The sequence below is a fragment of the Mizuhopecten yessoensis genome, unplaced genomic scaffold, assembly GCF_002113885.1.
Source record: "Mizuhopecten yessoensis strain PY_sf001 unplaced genomic scaffold, ASM211388v2 scaffold11133, whole genome shotgun sequence".
NCBI lineage: Eukaryota > Metazoa > Mollusca > Bivalvia > Pectinida > Pectinidae > Mizuhopecten > Mizuhopecten yessoensis.
This window is the reverse complement of record NW_018408896.1, coordinates 758,451-782,761: the sequence shown is the minus strand read 5'-3', so window position 1 is coordinate 782,761 and position 24,311 is coordinate 758,451. Positions and strand designations below refer to the sequence as shown.

General features: G+C 34.8%; 1 protein-coding gene across 3 annotated transcripts; it reads right to left on the bottom strand.

Annotated features, from left to right (window-relative positions):
• Window positions 1–4,564: 4,564 nt before the first annotated feature.
• On the bottom strand, window positions 4,565–23,358 carry LOC110466429 (C-terminal-binding protein-like). 3 transcript variants are annotated; one of them, XM_021522903.1, is made up of 11 exons: window positions 23,273–23,358; window positions 16,247–16,409; window positions 15,525–15,691; window positions 14,347–14,504; window positions 11,448–11,592; window positions 10,526–10,732; window positions 9,964–10,062; window positions 9,379–9,504; window positions 8,639–8,770; window positions 8,081–8,251; window positions 4,565–4,872 (listed from the first exon to the last, which is right to left on the bottom strand). In XM_021522903.1, exons 3-11 carry the CDS (start codon window positions 15,592–15,594, stop codon window positions 4,634–4,636), a joined length of 1,347 nt encoding a protein of 448 aa, XP_021378578.1. In that variant the 5' UTR covers window positions 15,595–15,691; window positions 16,247–16,409; window positions 23,273–23,358; the 3' UTR covers window positions 4,565–4,633. The 3 variants fall into 3 exon arrangements, with proteins under 3 accessions (XP_021378578.1, XP_021378580.1, XP_021378579.1); XM_021522905.1 differs by having other exon boundaries at window positions 8,639–8,767; XM_021522904.1 differs by lacking the exon at window positions 23,273–23,358 and adding an exon at window positions 22,561–22,680.
• Between the last annotated feature and the right edge of the window lie 953 nt (window positions 23,359–24,311).

Here is a 24,311-nt window from a genome sequence, read left to right as displayed (position 1 = left end):
ATGCTTCCAGTCTAATATGGTTGATATCCATCACTTAGTTCCAGAGAAGAAGTCGCTTTAAAGCAATATAGCCAAATAACCCTTTTTGGCCCCGCCCCTCAGCCCCCTGGGGGGTCAGCCACACCATTTGTACAATTTTGAATCCCTGCATCCCATGAATGCTTTTGATTAAATATGATTGATATCCAGTGCATAGTTCTACAGAAGAAGTCGTTTATAGCAATCTAGCCAAATTGCCCCCTTTTTAGCCCCGCCCCTCAGCCCAACCATTTGTACAATTTTGAATCTCCACCACCTAGGGATGCTTCCAGGCAAATATGGTTGATATCCATCTCTTACTTTCAGAGAAAAGTCGCTTAAAGCAATATAGCCAAATTGCCCCCTTTTTGCCCCGCCCCACCATTTGTACAATTTTGATTCCCCACCACCTAAGGATGCTTCCAGTCAAATTTAGTAAAATTCCAATCAGTGGTTAGGAAGAAGAAGTCGTTTAAAGAAATTGTTGACGGACGGACGACGGACGCCATGGTATGGCATAAGCTCACCTTGGTCCTTTGGACCAGGTGAGCTAATAAATAAATGCACAATAAATTAGAACTGACAAAGACAAATCTTGTTAATAACAAAACACATCTTTATGTCAGGTTGTGATCAACACATTCTACCTATGATATTGTTTACGTCACAACAAACACATTCTACCTATGATATTGTTTACGTCCCAACAAACACATTCTACCTATGATATTGTTTACGTCACAACAAACACATTCTACCTATGATATTGTTTACGTCACAACAAACACATTCTACCTATGATATTGTTTACGTCACAACAAACACATTCTACCTATGATATTGTTTACGTCACAACAAACACATTCTACCTATGATATTGTTTACGTCACAACAAACACATTCTACCTATGATATTGTTTACGTCACAACAAACACATTCTACCTATGATATTGTTTACGTCACAACAAACACATTCTACCTATGATATTGTTTACGTCACAACAAACACATTCTACCTATGATATTGTTTACGTCACAACAAACACATTCTACCTATGATATTGTTTACGTCACAACAAACACATTCTACCTATGATATTGTTTACGTCACAACAAACACATTCTACCTATGATATTGTTTACGTCACAACAAACACATTCTACCTATGATATTGTTTACGTCACAACAGAGTCGGCAAAAATAACAACAACAAAAACAAATTGTATTTTATTTATTTTAATGACAAATTTCAGACAAATTTGAATCCAGCATTAGTTTATAATATTGTGAACTGTGAAGTATGGCGTCTGATGTCTCTAATGTATGAAGTCCTGTGACAATCATGTGATGAAGAAGAAATCCATCCATACACAAACAGTCATAACCCTTTTTACACATGATCAAATAATAATAACATGATTTTATGGCATCAAAAACATGACGAATGAAGTGCATCTTTGAATATTTGTGAACTGGAAAAAACTAGTTTGATTCTCTTTACAAAAATATTTCTCTCTGCATGTGTTTTTATTTCAACAGAAAATGAGAACATTGATGGTTGCACTAGGGAGACGGTACATGTCCGACGTTCTTTGTGAATTGAAACAATTACATTCAACAAAAGAAAAGACGTGAGATAACTTCCTACAAATGGTTACAATGAATCCTAGCAGATAAAGGTGAAAAAAGATCATTTCATTTGTCTGCATACATAGAACCGACCCTCAGCTGGAAGCCATATGCCAGAAGATAATACATATTTTATTTCGGGCTTAATTTATTTAAGATTGGCTCCTGAAAGCCTGCATTTTGTACACTGCATATTTAACCCATAAAGGGCTGCCACTGCTTGCCCTGTATCCAGCAGGGAGTGGACATTTTGACCATGAAGGGGTTGTAGGACCCTATCGTCTGGCATAGTAGAGGACCATTAGTGGATATGACTTAACGGCATATTGTGAAATATGCAGACAGGCAAGTGTTGACCATATCATTATTGTAGGGTGAGCCTCAATTTGTACGGCGTATACAAGGAACAACATATCACGACAGAAATTCACATTTTAAAATTCTAAACCTTGTTTCATAGCTTTTGTACATAATCAACAAGATTTAACAGACTTGTTTAAATACCTTTAACACTTCCTACCTATTTCAGACATGATACTCATACTAGTAACTACAAAAATATTAATTATGTGAAAGAATTAATTTCAACAGTGAAAACTATTCCATTGGTACATTTTACATTATTATTTAATATTACTTGCATAAGATTTCAACTACCATCAAGATTTCATTTAAAAAAAAAAGTAATTTGTAAACAGGTACATTTCGGATAAAAAAAATTGGTATGCATCAGTTTCTACAAAGAGAAAAAAGATCATGTAACAGCATATGAGGAACCCGCTTAGCTTACTCAGTAGATATAGGCACAGACTGCCGCAGCCCTTCCTCCTCCTCCTCCTCACACGCTACTGCTGTAGTCAGCCATACACACACTCAAATCTCTCACACATGGAAATCATCTAGAAGACAAATACAATGAAGTCTGCAAAATTATGAAATCACTTTTGGTGTATAGCATGCACATTTTTACTACCTATCTAATTCTCCAAACATTCATTTTCTGTCAGGTCTGTGTCACTAGTAAGGTAAGAAAACTTCTATACAATATTTAATATGAATACATAGCCATTAAACTTCTTTGCATTGTCATTCTTCACTGATAATATTAAATTGTACACAAAATACATCCAAAAATGAAATACATATTCTACCTTCGACAAGTGCTAGGTCTGTATTTCCAAGTTAAACTAAAGTCAATATAAAAATCCATCGTTATCAGACTTAAGTTGATATACCTTCAACTCATTCACCCCTGAAATTTCATAATGACCTATTCCAACCTTTGAATTGGAAGAGTTCAAATGCATCTTTAGGGGTGAATGAGTTAACCAGCATAACGTAACCCTTTCAACACTGTAGACCATAATGGACTCATCCAGATCAATGCATGGTAGAGTCTACTGAAGTTACATAGGGGTGAAAGGGTTAAGGTCTAAAATACAATGCATGGTTCTGGTACAGATTAACTTTTACATTTCTGTGAGAGGAAGTGCCAAGAGTTGAGAACTCAAAATTGCCTTTCAGGCATGGTTATCATGACATATTTGAGGTATGGGAAAGTTTATACAAATGTGCACAAGCTAAGCTTTAACTATTTTTATTCCAAAAATTGTTTTTTACTGGAATACATGTAGTGTTTACTTTCATGTTCTTCCTGATTTCAATTACTTCATTGACACTTCATGAATATATTATTTTGTAAGAGTTTTTTTCAACACTGTATACGGGGAAATATTCCCCTTGTTTCCCTTTATCTTTTTCTGCTTTCTATCACGAGGATAAATTCTTCAGAACTGTTAATATTTTTTTATAGATCTAACTACACAATTTATTTTCATGGTGAAGGGAGAAATTACCACTGGGAAAATATAGATCATACCGCCAGTAAGGCTAAGCATTTCACAGGGTGAACATTTTGAAGTATACAGTATTGTCTTTAACTCCATGTCAATATGAAATCCTTTTTTGCAGTTAATTTCAAGAAAAAAAAACAGTAAGGAAAACTATTAATGCCTTTAAATGAATATGGATGAGATTCCAGTTTTCTTTGATGCTTTAATGAAGAGTTAGCTCCCCTGGAATGCAACAAAGAATTTGTTTTACATTTCAAACGATCATTGAACAAATTGAACACAAATGTCCAACAACACTCTTGAAGTATGTCTAGATCATGTTCTTTGTGTTATAACCGATGAACTTTAAACATTTGAAAGTTCATGGACATATTACAGTTTGTCAAGTCTATAAACCTTATCATGTAGGCACACACCTACGTGTCAATTCCCCTCCACAAGACAAATCTGCATGTTTTAAAACCTCACAGACTAACAACTTGCACTATATAATTCTCATCGTATGAGAACATTATCCTACCTAAGAATCATACAACAGGAAGCACAGAGTTAAAAATCTGTGGGTTGTAGCTGGTTATGAAATTTTCAAAATGAAGCGCCATCTTTTCTTGATTTCTCGTATAGCTTAAAAAAAGTGGCCCCGATTAGTGACCGCATTTAACAGCTGAAACCTACCTTCTACAGGGACATACTTTTGAGAAACAAAACCACGGACTAATACATACTCTGCTGCAACTGTTTACAAACATTTCTATTATTTGTATGAAATATATGTAACAGTTGGCAAGGTGTGTGATGAAACAAAATAAATGATGAATTTATATGTACAGAGAGTATGCATCCAACTCATTTAGGACTTCCCATGAAATTTCCCCCTGTAATGAAAAACACATATACATAGAAAATGCCTGTGATACAAAAAACAACTGTGGTTTTACTTCTCAAAAAAACTTCTCCTTTTCTACAACTCCTTCCCTAGAAAATGTTTTCTTCTGTCCTTTCTAGACCAACTTCGGTCAACATTACAAAAAGTTACATTTTGACCAACAGCACTCATGTTTCTTCTTCCACTTATCGGCCCTCATCTCTAGTCCATTGTACAAATCGGGTGATAATTGAGGCAGGGTAGCACTAGTGAACCTCAGAGTTCTCCGGTTTGGCCATGTTATGAATGGAGGAGTCGGAGAGGGTACTGTGAGGGGTGGAGTGAGGCGTGGAGTGGGATACTGCTGGGTGCTGGTCCATCGTGGTGGAGTGTACCCCACCCAAGGCTGCCACGGCCGCCGCAGCCGCTGGATTAGGGAATGGATAGCCAGCACCGTTCATTCCTTCTGGGTAACCTGGGAAGGCGTATGGAGGGCGAACACTACCTGTAAGTAAAGGAGATAAAGACTTAAAGTTAACAACTATTCACAAAGGAGATACAGACTTAAAGTGAACACCTGTTTATTTTAAAGGAGATACAGACTTAAAGTTAACACCAGTGTATAAAGGAGATACAGACTTAAGTGAACACCTGTTTATAAAAAAGATACAGACTTAAAGTTAACACCTGTTTATAAAGGAGATACAGACTTAAAGTTAACACCTGTTTATAAAGGAGATACAAACTTAAAATAAACACCAGTTTATAAAGGAGATACAAACTTAAAATTAACACCAGTTTATAAAGGAGATAAAGACTTAAAGTTAACACCTGTTTATAAAGGAGATACAGACTTAAAGTTAACACCTGTTTATAAAGGAGATACAGACTTAAAGTTAACACCTGTTTATAAAGGAGATACAGACTTAAAGTTAACACCTGTTTATAAAGGAGATACAGACTTAAAGTTAACACCTGTTTATAAAGGAGATACAGACTTAAAGTTAACACCTGTTTATAAAGGAGATACAGACTTAAAGTTAACACCTGTTTATAAAGGAGATACAGACTTAAAGTTAACACCTGTTTATAAAGGAGATACAGACTTAAAGTTAACACCTGTTTATAAAGGAGATACAGACTTAAAGTTAACACCTGTTTATAAAGGAGATACAGACTTAAAGTTAACACCTGTTTATAAAGGAGATACAGACTTAAAGTTAACACCTGTTTATAAAGGAGATACAGACTTAAAGTTAACACCTGTTTATAAAGGAGATACAGACTTAAAGTTAACACCTGTTTATAAAGGAGATACAGACTTAAAGTTAACACCTGTTTATAAAGGAGATACAGACTTAAAGTTAACACCTGTTTATAAAGGAGATACAGACTTAAAGTTAACACCTGTTTATAAAGGAGATACAGACTTAAAGTTAACACCTGTTTATAAAGGAGATACAGACTTAAAGTTAACACCTGTTTATAAAGGAGATACAGACTTAAAGTTAACACCTGTTTATAAAGGAGATACAGACTTAAAGTTAACACCTGTTTATAAAGGAGATACAGACTTAAAGTTAACACCTGTTTATAAAGGAGATACAGACTTAAAGTTAACACCTGTTTATAAAGGAGATACAGACTTAAAGTTAACACCTGTTTATAAAGGAGATACAGACTTAAAGTTAACACCTGTTTATAAAGGAGATACAGACTTAAAGTTAACACCTGTTTATAAAGGAGATACAGACTTAAAGTTAACACCTGTTTATAAAGGAGATACAGACTTAAAGTTAACACCTGTTTATAAAGGAGATACAGACTTAAAGTTAACACCTGTTTATAAAGGAGATACAGACTTAAAGTTAACACCTGTTTATAAAGGAGATACAGACTTAAAGTTAACACCTGTTTATAAAGGAGATACAGACTTAAAGTTAACACCTGTTTATAAAGGAGATACAGACTTAAAGTTAACACCTGTTTATAAAGGAGATACAGACTTAAAGTTAACACCTGTTTATAAAGGAGATACAGACTTAAAGTTAACACCTGTTTATAAAGGAGATACAGACTTAAAGTTAACACCTGTTTATAAAGGAGATACAGACTTAAAGTTAACACCTGTTTATAAAGGAGATACAGACTTAAAGTTAACACCTGTTTATAAAGGAGATACAGACTTAAAGTTAACACCTGTTTATAAAGGAGATACAGACTTAAAGTTAACACCTGTTTATAAAGGAGATACAGACTTAAAGTTAACACCTGTTTATAAAGGAGATACAGACTTAAAGTTAACACCTGTTTATAAAGGAGATACAGACTTAAAGTTAACACCTGTTTATAAAGGAGATACAGACTTAAAGTTAACACCTGTTTATAAAGGAGATACAGACTTAAAGTTAACACCTGTTTATAAAGGAGATACAGACTTAAAGTTAACACCTGTTTATAAAGGAGATACAGACTTAAAGTTAACACCTGTTTATAAAGGAGATACAGACTTAAAGTTAACACCTGTTTATAAAGGAGATACAGACTTAAAGTTAACACCTGTTTATAAAGGAGATACAGACTTAAAGTTAACACCTGTTTATAAAGGAGATACAGACTTAAAGTTAACACCTGTTTATAAAGGAGATACAGACTTAAAGTTAACACCTGTTTATAAAGGAGATACAGACTTAAAGTTAACACCTGTTTATAAAGGAGATACAGACTTAAAGTTAACACCTGTTTATAAAGGAGATACAGACTTAAAGTTAACACCTGTTTATAAAGGAGATACAGACTTAAAGTTAACACCTGTTTATAAAGGAGATACAGACTTAAAGTTAACACCTGTTTATAAAGGAGATACAGACTTAAAGTTAACACCTGTTTATAAAGGAGATACAGACTTAAAGTTAACACCTGTTTATAAAGGAGATACAGACTTAAAGTTAACACCTGTTTATAAAGGAGATACAGACTTAAAATTAACACCAGTTTATAAAGGAGATACAGACTTAAGTGAACACCTGTTTATAAAGGAGATACAGACTTAAAGTTAACACCTGTTTATAAAGGAGATAAAGACTTAAAGTTAACACCTGTTTATAAAGGAGATACAGACTTAAAGTTAACACCAGTTTATAAAGGAGATAAAGACTTAAAGTTGACACCAGTTTATAAAGGAGATACAGACATAAAGGAGATACAGACTTAAAGTTAACACCTGTTTATAAAGGAGATACAGACTTAAAGTTAACACCTGTTTATAAAGGAGATAAAGACTTAAAGTTAACACCTGTTTTATAAAGGAGAGAAAGACTTAAAGTTAACACCAGTTTACAAAACACATATCAAGCAAGACTTAGTGGACTCTCTCAAGAATGAGATGGAACAGCTGAGGAACCACAGTTGTGAGAAAGTATGCTATTAATCTTAAGGCTAGATAAGAACAAATAACAACAACCAATCTAATATACAATGAGGGAGGTGGTTCAAAAGTGGAGTTAAGATAGAAGACACTCTATCATCAGAAACAACCGATCTTTGTTTAGAGCTGAAGTGGCTGTGACCCTAACGTCTGTTGGGATTGGTCTGAAGAAATTGACGACCATATATATAGAGAAGGGATAGTAGTCCTGTCAAATGATTACTGTTGGTTTGGCTCATTCTACAAAGACAAGCAACAGTCTTTCCTGATTGTAGCAGAACTTTACCTGTTGTGAAGTATTCCTTATTTACACAATTGCGTAGACCATCTGGAATTCGGCCAACAATTGCCCGTCTAATTTCTGTGGCAGCCATTTCTCGCAGTTCTGTAACACTTTGTTCACTGTAGAATGCCGAGTGTGGAGTACAAATCAGATTAGGACAATCTTTGAGAGGACCTGTCAAAGAGAACACAAGAAAGCAATGAAACATTTTATATTGTATTGTATCATCTTTAGAGTGGACACAAAATGGGGGTGGATATTTTGTTAAAAGACCTGCGTCTCTTAACAGTCACATCTCAAATCCCCAATGATTGCAGTTATTGGCCTCCTAGAAAAAGCCTTTTCATGCTCCCATGTTGAACTATCCAATTTAGACAGAAGAAAGACAACTTTGCATTAATACCATGTCTGGAATCTGTGAACATATTTGTTATTTTAAACCAATGTCAAAGCCGGAAATACAAAAGTAAACAATTTTTCTCTGCGGAAGCATGTAGATTAAATTGAGAGGCTAAAAGAGTGTAGAAAAGATATGTGTATCGAACAAGAACATGTACTTACTGGTGGATAGGCTGAAAGGTTCATTTTCGTGGACATCTAATGCTGCTGCTCGTATCCTTCCATCCTTTAATGCTGCTGCCAGTGCATGCTCATCGACGAGACCTCCTCTAGCAGTGTTGATAAGAAAAGCTCCTTTTGGAAAGGGAAAACATCATGTACCACCAATTATAAGTTAGCTTCAATCAATTTCTATTTTAGGCTTGAAGCATTTTGTGATTGTATTTCACAATGACAAATAATTTCAAAAGGCTAATGTTTTGCTCTAATTTGCTGTGGATAAATGCTATAACATTTACACTGACTTGTGTTTCTGAAAGTCTTACCTTATAAGAACTCTTGCAATTTAATGACCATTTCCTGATTGCCAATCCACCATTATAATCAGAAGGTGTTCTTCGCATTTTTATTTTTTTTAAATACATCAATGAATGAAATGAGAGTTACCATGAAAAGATATCAAAAGACAAGACAAAAGAATAAGGAATCCTGATCAAATCGGGTTTAAAATCAATGTTCAATCAATGAGGAAACCAGATCAAGTCAGGTCTAATCAATTATAACATATAGGCATTTTTAAGGGTTCAATAAGTTGGTTTAACTTTTATGTTTTATTGAGGTAGAAAATGTCCATCGTGTTGAATACATCAACTTACCTCGACAGCCAAAGTTCAAGCTTAAGATCAAAAAAGAAAACTTGCCTGGTGGCATCTGCTTGATGCCACCCAAGAGAAGAAACTTACCTGGCCGCATCTGTTTGATAGTGAAATCATTAATGAGGTGAGTGTTGTGTTCGTTAAGGTTGCAATGTAAGCTCACACAGTCGCTTTGAAACAGTAGGTCCTGTAAAGTGTACACTCGCGTTATACCTGAAACAATATAATACACATTATAACATATGCCAGCACACAATTTTTCTTTCTCGAAATACAGCGGTTTTGACTCCTAGGATACTTTTCATAAGTATGATATTCATGTCAAATTTTGAATTATTCATTAGGAAAGTAAATTCTACAAGAATAACTCTAATTATATGTCTGGCCTGTCACCTGTAAACAGGTTCATTAACAAATCATCAGGAGATATGGCACCTTTTCTTCACATAAAATTGATAAATCAAGTGGGATATATCGTAATGATAAGTGTTAATTTGTTATTCTCAGAATTCAACATACTTGGACAGTCAATTCTAGTGTCATAGTTAGCTCCCCTTATCAATGTTTCTAACACGCTAGCAAACCAGACAAACTTGTTGACCTACTACAATGAGTAAGATGATAAATCTGCATCCTTATTAATTATGTGTATTAACTCATCAATGTACTTACCTAATGATTTTTCTACTCCGTCATGAAGGTAAGGATCATAGAATATTACATTAAATCCAAAAACTTTAGCACGAAGAGCCACTGCTGTGCCTACTCGACCTGCCAACAGAAATTTCATTTCATTATCATCTTTTAGTACAGGGCAATGAAACTTGTAGGAGTGATCAAGATATTTTTCTTAGAACAAGTCAGAAGCAGTTGTAAACATTTATCAACAGAAAAAGATGACTATCAATATTAAAATATAATGTTTGAATTACTTAACATGAATAAATAACTGGTGTATTCTTTTTCATTCTATAAAATTATCTGGGTAATAAAACAATGAAAATTGCTTTAAAAGTTCCACAGCAGTAACATCAATCTAATTTTCATCTCAATTAAACATTCTAGTGCTACTGATTGGAGAAAAAAATTGTCAGTGACCTGCAAATCAAGGTCAGCAATGAGCAATTACATCTTTAGCATATCTTGACAACCAAAATGGTAAATAGTTTGTATTTTCTTCTGTTAATTGCAGTAGGATGAGGGGAAAGGGGATTTTCATTCATGCTGTCCTTACCTAAACCCACAATGCCGAGTGTATCCCCTCTGATTCTGGCGGAGCCCTGTGCCGCCTCTCTTAACTGTTCTGGTCCACTGATTTTCTTACCCTCCTTAACCTGGTTAGCCAACCAATATGTCCGCCGATACAAGTTCAAAATTAGACACACTGTAGAATCTGCAACCTCTTCTACACCATAACCAGGAACATTACAAACGGCTATACCTGTATCACAATAAAATACACAAATTAATGGATCTGTCTCAAGTCAATATAAAGCAATGTTTTTGATGCCTAGGTTAAACTGTATAACAGAAAATATTATGATTTTACAAGATTTGTATTGATATAAACAGAAAGAGATATTTCAAAGATGTTAATTATTTCTCAATATCAATATAACAAACTTGTTTGAACCAAAATTCCAGAAAGGTTAATACCAACACTGACAAGTTACGTGATGATACACATTCACATTATGATACATACTCTTTCTGAAGGATTCTAATCCAAGTATTTATGGAGTTTTGTCACCAACTTTAGTGATGGTGAAATCAGTGTCCACTGAAGATGTAATGGTCTATTTCAACTATATCACTATATTCAACAGAATTTTACCAATCATTTATGTAATTACTCTATTCAGCTTGCATAAAAAACCCAAGAAATATATTCCATGAGAATTTGATAAAAAAAAAAAAAAAAATCTTCATTTATGACAAGTAAAGCTATGCATATGATGTTAATATAAAAAGAAAATGACATCTGTCCTCTTGTACCAGTTTACCACTGAAGGATCAGGATCTAAATAAATGTCAACCCAGCTGATATACATATAGAACAAGTTTGTCTGAAAAGGGAATCTGAGTTTTATAGCAACATCAATATAGAGAGAAGACAACCCCAAACTAGGCAACAAGTGTGACAAAAACTTATTTACCAAAGTCTCCAGCGGCCTTGACATCGAGATTGTCGTATCCACTGCCTATTCTCACAATGACCCGTAAACTTTTGAATTTTTCCAGGTCCTCTTTTGACAATGTGATCGTATGCCACATAAGGGCCCCTACTGCCTCATTCAAGACCTGGCAAACACAAAACAAAGTATGTAATCTATATTCAATAACATTTACACCATATTATTCCTGCCACAAGCAGCATGGTGAAGTTGCCTGTGTTGTAGTAAGCGTTAAGGTATCAAATTCCTTTTAACAGCAACCTAAATGGAAAGACTACTCTGTAAAGTTTATACTGAGGTTTAGAGACAACTTTAAATAATGGCACATCAGAACATATTGTAAACAAATTCAACCTTGTGCATAAAAAGCCTGAGAAGACTAGGTCATAAGATACCTATATAACTGACATAACTGATATCAATATAATTCTTACAATGTTTAACCGTTTGTAGATCGTATCTGCTGACGAATCAGCAATAGCTAGGATCATATTTGATATACAGGGCGCAAAATGGTAAATAGTTATATCCCTTTACTCTGTTAGTCAAACAATGAAGCAAAAGAAACTGCTGTGTGCTATTTTTATTAACCCCGATTCCTTTTAAAGTACAAGAGGCCCAGAGGGCCTGTATCGCTCACCTGGATATCAAAGCAATCATGGCAAAATATTCTCCGAATGAGATCAAGGGAATATGCCAGACCCCAAAGCCAATCCTTGTAGCATATCTGTATTAGATTTTTAATGCCCAGCAATTTTATGCATGGTTATGGGGTGGGGATCTCAACTGTTTCCAAGCTTTGACTCAGAAACTAGGTCCCTAGGATTGTGGCCAGACCCCAGGATCAATTCTAATATTGTGACTGTATTTGTCTCTTTTTGACCAGCATTTGTATATATAGTTTTGGGGTGGGGATCTCAACCGTTTCAAAGTTATGACCCAGGGGTTAAGTCTGCAAGGGTGGGGCAGACCCTGGGGTCAATTCTAATATCATGACTGCATGCATCTTTTTATGCCAAACATTTGTATATATATAGTTTTGGGGATCTCAACAGTTTTATAGTTATGGCCCAGGGACTATGTCTCCCAGGGTGGGGCCAGACCCTATAGCCATCCTGGAAGCAAATGTGCATTCTTCTCTTTATACTAAGCAATTGTATACCATGGTTATATGGTGGGGATCTCAACCATTTCCAAGTAATACACATTTTTTGGCCCCACCCCTTAGCCCAGGGGGTCAGCCCCACCATTTGTACAATTTTGAATCCCTGCCTCCCATGAATGCTTCTGACCAAATATGATCAATATCCATGGCATGGTTCTACAGAAGAAGTCGTTTATAGCAATATAGCCAAATTGCCCCCTTTTTGGCCCTGCCCTCAGCCCCCTGGGGGCTGAGCCCCACCATTTGTACATTTTTGAATCCCCACCACCTAGGAATGCTTCCAGTCAAATGTGGTTGATATCCATCTCTTAGTTCCAGAGAAGAAGTCGCTTAAAGCAATATTGCAATATTGACCCCTTTTTGCCCCACCTCTCAGCCCCCTGGGGGGTCAGCTCCATCAATTGTACAATTTTGAATCCCTGACACCTAGGGATGCTTCAAGTCAAATATGGTTGATATCAACTTCTTAGTTCCAGAGAAGTAGTCGCTTAAAGCAATATAGCCAAATTGACTCCTTTTGGCCCCGACCCTCAGCCCCCTGGGGGGTCAGCCCAACCATTTGTACAATTTTGAATCCCCACCACCTAGGGATGCTTCCAGTCAAATATGGTTGATATCCATAGCATAGTTCTACAGAAGAAGTCGTTTGTAGCAATATAGCTAAATTGCCCCCTTTTGGCCCGCCCCTCAGCCCCCTGGGGGGTCAGCCCAACCATTTGTACAATTTTGAATCTCCACCACCTAGGGATGCTTCCAGTCAAATATGGTTGATATCCATCACTCAGTTCCAGAGAAGAAGTCGTTTGTAGCAATATAGCCAAATTGACTCCTTTTGGCCCCGACCCTCAGCCCCCTGGGGGGTCAGCCCAACCATTTGTACAATTTTGAATCCCCACCACCTAGGGATGCTTCCAGTCAAATATGGTTGATATCCATAGCATAGTTCTACAGAAGAAGTCGTTTGTAGCAATATAGCTAAATTGCCCCCTTTTGGTCCGCCCCTCAGCCCCCTGGGGGGTCAGCCCAACCATTTGTACAATTTTGAATCTCCACCACCTAGGGATGCTTCCAGTCAAATATGGTTGATATCCATCACTCAGTTCCAGAGAAGAAGTCGCTGAAAGCAATATTGCCAAATTGATCCCTTTTTGCCCCGTCCCTCAGCCCCCTGGGGGGTCAACCCAACCATTTGTACAATTTTGAATCCCCATCACCTAGGGATGATTCCAGTCAAATTTAGTTGAATTCCAATCAGTGATTAAGAAGAAGTCGTTTAAAGAAATTGTTGACGTACGGACGACGGACGCAACGGTATGGCATAAGCTAATAAATGGTGAAAAAACTCTTTCCGAACCTCGTCATATTTTATCATTTAATGAGGGGAGAACTTGTACTCATGGGAATACAGTATGCCAATTATATTTTGTCCATTGTACATGTTGGCTAGACAAGATTTGTCTTGTGGAAATAAAATGTGTAGGAATGAGCAGGGTGATAATCCTAGGGCATGTAGGGACTGACTAAATATACACCAATAGGAGCTGTAATGACTGACCTTTATTGACAGGTATTCACTTTACACATTTTATAGCCAGTTAGATGTCATTTTAATTTGATCTTTTTCTGGTTTTGGGTATAAGTCAGCTTTGAAGTATCATAAAGCTCTTAAAAAGGGGATGTGATTTGACTGTTTATGCAATATTTGGAAAAACGTACTTTTTCATGTATTTCTTGTGTAGACTGAGCATCACAGAATGCTACTGTGGCCACATCTTTAAGTATTGGCATCTCCACAGAACAGTCCCGACCGTCAAGGAGAGCTATGAGCGGCCGGGGTTGCATCGGGCCATTAGGTATGGGCCCTCGAATAGACACTGTATAACAGAGGTAAATCAGTTGCAATATCATACGATGAAGATTGTTTTTACTGTTAAAATATAATAAAACATTCTTATTTTTCAATTACTTTCATTTGCAGATATGATTCAATATGGCAAAGAACAATACATGGAGTCGAATGAAACCTAAAATGGTGCAGCATTTCACTGAATCTACACAGCAACATTTCTATACAATGTATTTCTAAATTACACTAAACTAAATTATTGATGGGCTACCCCTACCTAATCCTAAAAATCCTTTAAGATACCTCTTATAAATTTTTACGAATAATAATCTTCTGTATAGTATTAATGGGAATCCCCCAAAACTTGTTTATATCAACAACACAAATCTAAATGTATATATATGTAAACAGAGAAGTGACTTGTAGCCATGAGAGGCCATACAGGGATTTGCAGTCATGATAACCAGACACCTAAAAGGCAGACTGGCTAGGAGTGAAAATCCTGCTTTAACATCTGCATACCTTTTAATTTTTATTTCTATGACATTTCGAGGTGTCATGATTCACTGCGATGCACTTGTACCGCGATTATTTATGTTCGATTTTATTCACGATATATTTTTCAGGATTTTCGATACTTCACGATCTTAATATTAGTGTATGCCACTTCAGCCGAAAAATCTGTGAGACGTTCAATTTCAATGGCTGATCTCTAAATCCTCAGCCAATCGGCTGCCAGGATGCAATTTTCACAAAGCATTCATAACAAAATGGAGGTCCGCGGTATGGAAATGCAAGCTTCAAATCAAAAGTGTGGAAACACTTCGGGTTTCAGTGTATCAACGGCTTATATATCTCAAATTTTTTTAATTTTAAAATAAAGGTGTATCAAATCGTGACAACTCAAATTACATTTGTAAGTATTATCACTCCTTAAGTTTAATAAACAACCAACATAATCATATAACATAAAATATCTTCATTATCAAATGTATGGATGCATGATCTTTTTCCAGCTTTTTGATAATAGGATCTTAGTAACTTGTACCTTGGTACATGCTTGTCGGTGCTTCTAGCCGAGGCCTTTTGATTGGTTGAAGGAGTTTCTTTTGGTCCATGTGATGACGTTGGGAGGCGTAAAACGCAGCAGGAGGCGACACTCCACGTCTGATCAATAAATTAAAACTTCAACAGCAACAACTCCACCTTACCTATCTGAAAACAAAATAAGTGTTCAAAATGCCTGAGATAAACCCAATTAAAGCAGAGATTTACCCAACAAGTTAATTAATATAAAATATTACATAATAAATATCACGACAGATGAGTGGTAACACAATGGATAAGCTCCCTTTCTCAATAAAGAGGTTCCGAGACTGAATCCAACAGTAGATGTGTCTTTTTAAAGAAAAGGGATTTATAATAAATATATTTCTTTAGATGTTATCATTGGAGTCATAATAATGGAACTTTTCTTCATTGAAGAATGGTGATACAACATGTAGCATTGGGACTCTCCTTTTAGTTAGTGTACTGCTGATGGAGTGACAATAAATCGAGACAACGGACACCAGCAGACCTGATAACCCTATATGCATCCCCGTTCCCTAAAAATGGCCGAGGAAGAAAAGGGAACACTTATCTCATCAAGTTGTGGAGAGAAAATCCATCATGTCATGAACCAAAGGCTTCAATTTGTAGCATTCCAAAGATTTGTCACATATTCAGATGAAACACAAATACTTTAATACACATATGTCAGATTCATACCTTTTCCCTCTATTATTGTCAAGCTGTTTGGTCAACAATGGTTGGTTATTTGTCCAATCTTGCATGAATTGCATCCACGTTTGGTTCCGCAAGGTAGTCAGCTTCATGAAATCATCTTCATGTTGTCTGCCTTAGCAGCGCTTCATACTTCAAAAAGGGCAGTCTGAAATTAAATTCAAGATGAAAATCTATGTATTGATACATTTTTCTTAAGAGCAAATTTTGGTGACTTCACTAAATTAAACAGAATTAAGGCTGTCACTGTCAGATTAACACGGTGTTACCTATGTGAGAAAAACAATGACAGACTGAAGTATTGCTGCTTTTCTTAGCGTTTTGTAGGGTCTTCAATCCATTGTCAATCAGGAGTTAATGATCAACTGTTACTGGCCAAGTGATCATGTAGTGAGAATGAGACCACAGGGAGTTGTTGATTAAACACACCTCAGGATCACTTGTCACCTGTACTGGCATTACGGTTCTGCCCGACCCCAATAAACATATACCTATAGCATATCTATCTATCTATCTAGTACAGTTACTAGGGCAGTGATGGATAGTCATGCCCAGCTGTATGTTTGGGGGCATCTTCCTGGTTCCATTTAAAATCATATACATTTACAATCAATACCTAGATTATTTGCTCAGCAAAAAGACAAGTTTTAAAATTCAGACAAGGCACAGCACCCGGCTATTCCTTGTATTGCTGGCTAGAACACTATACCTTGTTTATATAGTAAACTGATCAGTTATCTAGGAGAGAATACTTTTTTAATGAAAATCCAGATTGTGATTTATATCAAAATGTCAAAATGAAAGGAAGGTTCTCAATATGTAACACGGTTATTTTAACAAAAGAAAGCAAATTTATACAAAGAGTAATGAAGTACTCAATATCTAAAATAAGTTAGCTGCAAGAATTATTGAAATGGGTTGTTATTGTATTAATGTTATCAGGTGTCATATGATGTGTGTACTATGTCCATCAATGTATACTATGTAATATGTAACCTCTTAACCACATATACGTGTGGCGTGATCAGTGTAAAAATAAAACTTGAAAACTTGACTTGTGACATACACAGTAATAATCATATGGTAACAAACACTGACTGACCTGTCATTCATAACTGGCAACATATTTGACAAATGAATGCATTTAACACGTTTTCACATTGGATATCAAAGGAAATAGAAATATTCTTATTTTCTATGCGACATGAAAAAGCACTTGATGAATATACAGGAAGAACTAGTATTCATCAAAAAAGTAAGAATATTCTTTTAACCCCAATGCAACTTTAGTAAACTCTACCATGCATTGATCTGGGTGAGTCCATTGTGGTCTACAGCGGTGAAAGGAATAAATATTGAAACATGTCAGATGCAGATTTGGGGATACAGTATTCCGTCTTTGCGTATTGCAGAGATAACTTCTCTTGTGAGCAGGTATTGATTGTTACATCATTGGTTTGTGTGAGAAAATTACGTCATTTTCTCAAAAATTGATGACGTTACTCTCACAAACAAATGACGTAACAATCAATACCCGTTCACAAGAGCAGATAACTCTGCAATACGCAAAGACGGAATAGCAAAATTCAAGCTTTTAAATTCAGAAACAGAAACCACATCTATACAACTTAAGATTGCATAATTCCATTAGATTATTTTATTATAGATTGTAACACATTAAATGTATTAAGGTTAAGGCTAAGTATCACTAACATACAAGTCCAATAATATGCACTTTTCTAGAAGGCCAACAATGGAAGTCTTCACATATTTAAAAAATCATAAAAGTTAGCCGAATATAATCTCCTCAAAATATCTTATAAATATTACAAATAATTCTACATTACTCTCTACAACAGGCGATGAAGTATTTCAAGCATGTACCTGACCTTGTGACTTCTGTTATGTACCTAGGCAACAATTAATCCATCAGGCATATGATAGAAAATGAGGGATAAAAATACATACACTTAAAATGTATATATGTGCCTGTATATGTACGCAGCACAAAGCACCCAGCATCGCAATGCTTTATCTTGTTGTTGTAAGAGCTGTTATGTTTATGATGATGACAAGTGTTTTGTAACATCTTGCAAACATCATATATTGTACATAGGCTCATACCTCCTCCAAAGTTTGAACTTTCAACACTTGTGACATGTCTACATATTTTTTCGTTGAATTGTCAGTACAATACACTACAACTCACATTTTTTCTTTATTGTGACAAACAAAACAAAATTTTGAATTCCATGATATTTTCAAATATACAAAATATTATGTATACATGTAAAGCAAAATAGATATGTTTAAATTTTAAAATTATAAGTTTGCATATTGCTTTGCATACCTTTGACCTAAAGGTGAAGATCATGGTGACCTATATGAATAGATTAAATACAGTGAAGTTCACAATCCCTTTGGATGACTTAGGTATACTTTAAATGCCATCAATAAACATGTATCTTCAGGTTTTACTGAACACAATTATAATTAAATATTTTAACCTCTGATGACCACGTCGTAAGGGTCACCGTGACCCGATTGCTCGTACTGCACACATATACTGTGGGTGAGCAAGGCAAGTTATACTACGTTTCACTTTAAATTTTATTTTTTCAACAAGGTTCCAACTTCCTCAATTGCAGTTAATTGTTTATCATTCAAATTGGGGAAAACATCAGATGGAATTTATTCTCCATGGGAAAAAGCCTTTACTTAACTCATTCACCCCTGAAGTTTCAAAATGAACTATTCCAACATTTGAATTGGAAGAGTTCAAATGTGTTTCGGGGGGAATTAGTTAATAAATCATTGAATAGACATTTACTATTATAACCATGAATTTGCTTTACATTTCCTTATAACAATTTACATATATCAACAGTGATTTTGAATCACTTGTTTGTTGTGTTTAGCTTAGTAGCCACCTGAGGCTATTTTATCCTCTCCTGTACGGAAGAAACAATGAAAATATGCAAGCAAGATTGAAAAGAAAAACAACCTGTTGCATCGTCTTGTACTTATAAATTTATATAAGTATATATGCTCTAGCTAGAAAAAGGTGAAATCAATGACTGGCTTTTTTTTTTATATTATGCTGCATCTGTACAATTGTTTATACAAATTAAGCTCATAGCAGCAGATCTTTCACCTTCATCTTTATTAATTATTGTATCAACTGAAAATTGTTTCCCTTTTACAAATGTACATATGCACAAGTCATAAGTTCTAAATATAGTACTTGTAACCCAGAACACACTAGCAAATTCATATCAATAACTCTCATATTCTATCACTTCTGATAAATTTGGAATTTCATGCTAATCTTGGTCGATTTCCCCCCATAAGTTCTGTATCTGGGCCTCTCAGCGAGATTGATCAATACAGTAATAGTCAACAGAATTGGGATGCTGCATGTGCAACATAGCAGCTTTTGGCAAATCAATCATCACTCCCTATTCCACAGTGGGGAATAGGCACACAAATGTACAATCTTTAAACTTAATTATTTATAAAATTGTGCTAATTCATACAATAACAGCAGAAACATAACCGATATATGGTTTGCATGACCGGCATTCTGATTCAACATTTTCAATGTTTGGTTTACATATATATAATGCATTAATATAAACGTATACAGTTTCTGTTTTGTGATTAAAATGACATATAAATAATTGATGACATCATGATCAGTAACAACTGCCATATTAATTTAATTTATTCACATCAGAAGGAAAAACAAAACTACATTCAGGAATTAAAAAAAAATAAAAAAATCCCAATGTTTTCAAAATTGAAAATAGACCCTATTTGCATGGTTTACTTGCTATTTTATGTAATGGGTATTTTTTTTGTTTCCTAAATTTCACCCTTCACTCTTTTGTACCTTTTTCGATCCAAAAAGTAAATACCAGGTTAGAACTGTCAAGTCTTAATTTTTCAGTAAAATTATTTTGCAAATAAAATGTTTTGATTTGCAATTTGCTATGACTATCCCTATTTTTTCTAGAATGCAAAGACAATTATTTGGTTGGTCTCACAAACAGATTCATAGAAGTAAAGTATGTGATAGAAAAGACCTAATTGTTTTAAATTAAATATCCAGTAGATCAAAATGGAATTCTACAGGCTTAAACCTAATACACGTACACAGTTCACTTTATGTCATTGTGGAACACATGGCACCCTGCTTTGTCCAGCTAGCTATAACAAAGATTGATACAAATCACACGCTACAGCTTCAAGCCAGGGACAGGTGTTAATCTGCAGCTGTGTTTATTTAATTCTGACCACAAAAAAATTATTATTGCTATTTGTTTGGTTTTCAACTTCATGCAATTAGCCTTAATAAAGTGTAATTGTAAGTTAATCAATCAATATTTAATATTCAGGCTCTCAAATCATTAACACTTTGTTAATTGTCTCTGGTAGGACCGAATTATTTTAGTTTAAGGAATATATTAATTACATCATTTAAAGAAATTTATTCACTCAACTTATGGACCCAGTCGACTGCAGCATGCAAAACATTAATTTCTTTTGTTAAGACATATAGCTAAAATCATCTCTTCAGGTCTAATGCCGATAAGTATTGTTTTTCTATAAATGTATATATATATATGCACACTTCTGCACATTTTGGATAATCAAATTAAATTAACGAGTAAGCTTTAATCCGAATTTCTTTAAATTCATCATGAATTTGATTATAAACTGCAGATATTATGTAATTGAATTAAATATCAGCTATAAATACAGGTATCCCACAGGCAAGAAATTGATAAGCAAAAACAATCACCTGTCAAAGTATAAAACACTATACTATTGTATTATACACAAGGTAGTCTGATTTCAATGCAGGTATGTAGGTCAACTATCTACAACACAAATGTTGTCATGAATGATGCATAAAGAATTTTTTTATGATTTTACATTATACAATAATCAGTGTTGTATTAAAGGTATTACTGGAGCATAATTAATATAACCCATACTGTATATTGCATATGACAATTTTAATGCAATCACAATCATTATTTAGCATTTCATATAAATCTATAACATAATACATGTGTAACATCCTCCAAGGTAAATACTTACATTACATCAATTTCTTAACTAAATAAATAAATGATTCGAACAGATCCACATGTTTTGTTGTTGTTGCCGTCAATATTAAATTATTTGATTTCAAACACTAAATTATACCTTCAACTGTTGTCAGTGTATCTGTTACAACAGTGAACAACGATGATAAAACTAAGCTGTAACATGCAAAGTCATACATGTATGAATCTACAATTCAATGACAAGAACGTGTCCCTTTCACTTCCTGTTTAACTATGTATATAGATCTATACAATGCAACAATTGAAATTACTACATACACATGTATACTTCTTACTAAATCACAAACACATTGTGGATGAACAAGAAATATTCATATTGGGGAAAACCAACATTCATTTCAAAAATATGCTAAATGTATGTCTTGTATATATAAAGACTTTGCAAATTCCTCTGAATAGGATTGGCATTCTGTCATAAATCTATTTTGAAATTAATTTTAAGTGAAGACGACAGATCAGGATGTGTGTCTATTTTTTTATATAGATAAAGGAGGATATATATGAAAATTCAAATGAAAAATATAACCTGGTTCCTTATTGCAAATTTAAGCATGAAATAGAATGTAAATATTAGATAAATACACATTTTATATAAAAAAAAGGTGACAGTACCCAAATATCGTTCATCAAACAATGATTCATTCATTGAAAAGAATTCAAAATATTTGAATTGTTTTCATTTATATCAATATCAAATAAAGAACAGTGATTGGTGTTCTTACAAATGAAGTTAACACCAAGGACTCAAAGAATTTTACAATATCTCATGCCTCAATGAACAATCTTTACCAAATTTTCATCACTCTAAATAAATATTCTTTTTTTGGAGAAATGAATTTGGTCATATATAATCATCTTGGTGCAACGTTTATTGCCCTGCAAACAAAACTGACAAATAAATAGTAGGATTAATTTCAAACACTAAAAATAAACCTGAAGATGCTTTTATTAACAGCAATAAAATTTGTCACCAAAACTACATATAGATCGTTTTGCTTCTACATACGACATATAAATTCCAGTCTATGTTAACAATTTATGAATACACACACATTATTGTACCTACAACCGAAATCTTGTTTACAGTAATACTAACAGCACTATTTTCACAACGTCAATACAAAAATCGATAAAGAAACACGTTAATCAGACATTATTACAAACCGTGGGTTAAATCTTGATTTAAGTACGTTAAACTTCGAGTTAACAACAAAGCAATCACGATTCTCGCTGGCCTCCGTGTGTCTGTTAGTCAGACAGGCGAGTGCCGTAATGGACACCCTTTAGCTTTGCTGGGGGTCATTTGCATAAACTGCACCGACACAAATAGACTCGAGCTGTCCTGTGCATATCCCGTAAAGCGTATCTAACTTCCATTACTTTGCTATTTGCGCCATTTTCACAACGTGTACAAAATAGCCAAATCACTAAATTGAAGAAGCAGACTTAATGACATGTTCGGTCGATAAAAGAAAGGCAGTTTTTTTATGAAAACGTGCAGGACTCTACGATATATTTGCAGATTTTCAATCCTGCCCATGCTGTTTGATATTGCACTACAATGACCTACATTTGCCTACCGTAATAGTACACGCGGCTCTTGAATAACAACTCCTTCATTTTGAAAAATTAATTAATGTTCTAATGAACTCGACTGTAAGGTTGGCAATAATGTAATTAACCATACAGATTGAAAATACGGAGTTTCAAAATCTCACCTTTCACAATCAAAAGACAAAGACTGCTGATCGTTCCGGTACGGTTTTCGGTGGCAAAGTTTCAAAGTAAATACTTGATGTTACCCCCGATTTACGCTAGTTCCCATACAAAAAGATATTCAAGCATTTCTTGACATCAACAAATTAAGTTTACTTACCGATTAATTGCTAAATGTGATAACTTTCCAAAGCCGTGACGGTCCGTTACTTCTGTAATGCAGGCTAGCCCGCAGACTGATCAAACTCTCGCGAAATCTCGTTTGAGTGTGATACACATATTTCATTCATTAATTTCTAAATAATCCAATTAAATGCTATTTCGGTGGTGAAAATTCTAATTTAAATTAAGAAAAACCATTACAACTCTAATATACATGTTTTTGAACGAGGATACACAATATACAATTGTCCAAGTTTCGGCGATTGTGTATGTTTTTGCATTGTATGGTCACTCAACCATGAATTTCCAAGCCAAAAGGCAAATAGGGCCTGAACGATCACGGAAGTAGCCATTTCCCCGCCAAACCCAATCTGTTTGATGGGGGGTGGATCGATTGGGGGAAGCTAATCGCACAAAACTCAATATCATGGTTAAGGTTTTGTTATTTTCAAACAATAATGCAAAAAGAAATTGTTGGAATTAAGGTATGTTTAGACATTTTCATATATTGAAAAGAGTATTTTTTTTACCACACGAAAATTTTAAAACGATAATTATAACTCAGACCCAAAAATGAACAAAGCTCAAACTAATTACAGTTTCAGCAAGTTTTCATCACTACGCACGCTACAAAGTATAAATCTCGATTATGCACATGGACAAGAAGGCCAGCCTGAAAAATAACAGGCGTTTTGAATGGCAAACCATTTCAGTAACGAAAGTTTCCAGAGAAAGATAATCCCATGTTTTTTTCTTACTTATATACGGCTAATGCATTGTGTTATTTTAAATCTGATCACGTCAATCGGCTTCGCGTCATCCGAATCTACCCACCCCACTTCATTTCATTTTGTCCTAGTGTGACAACACACACGTAGAAAGCTTAGTGAGAAAATAATACACATCTGTCTGCAGTAATCTTGATCTCCTTAAATACAGTCTTAAGGGCAGGAATGAGAAAAAGCATGGTATCTTCGATGTGGCAACTGAGCTGTGATACATAAAATTACATGCCATTCCCTAATTGTTGTACCGTA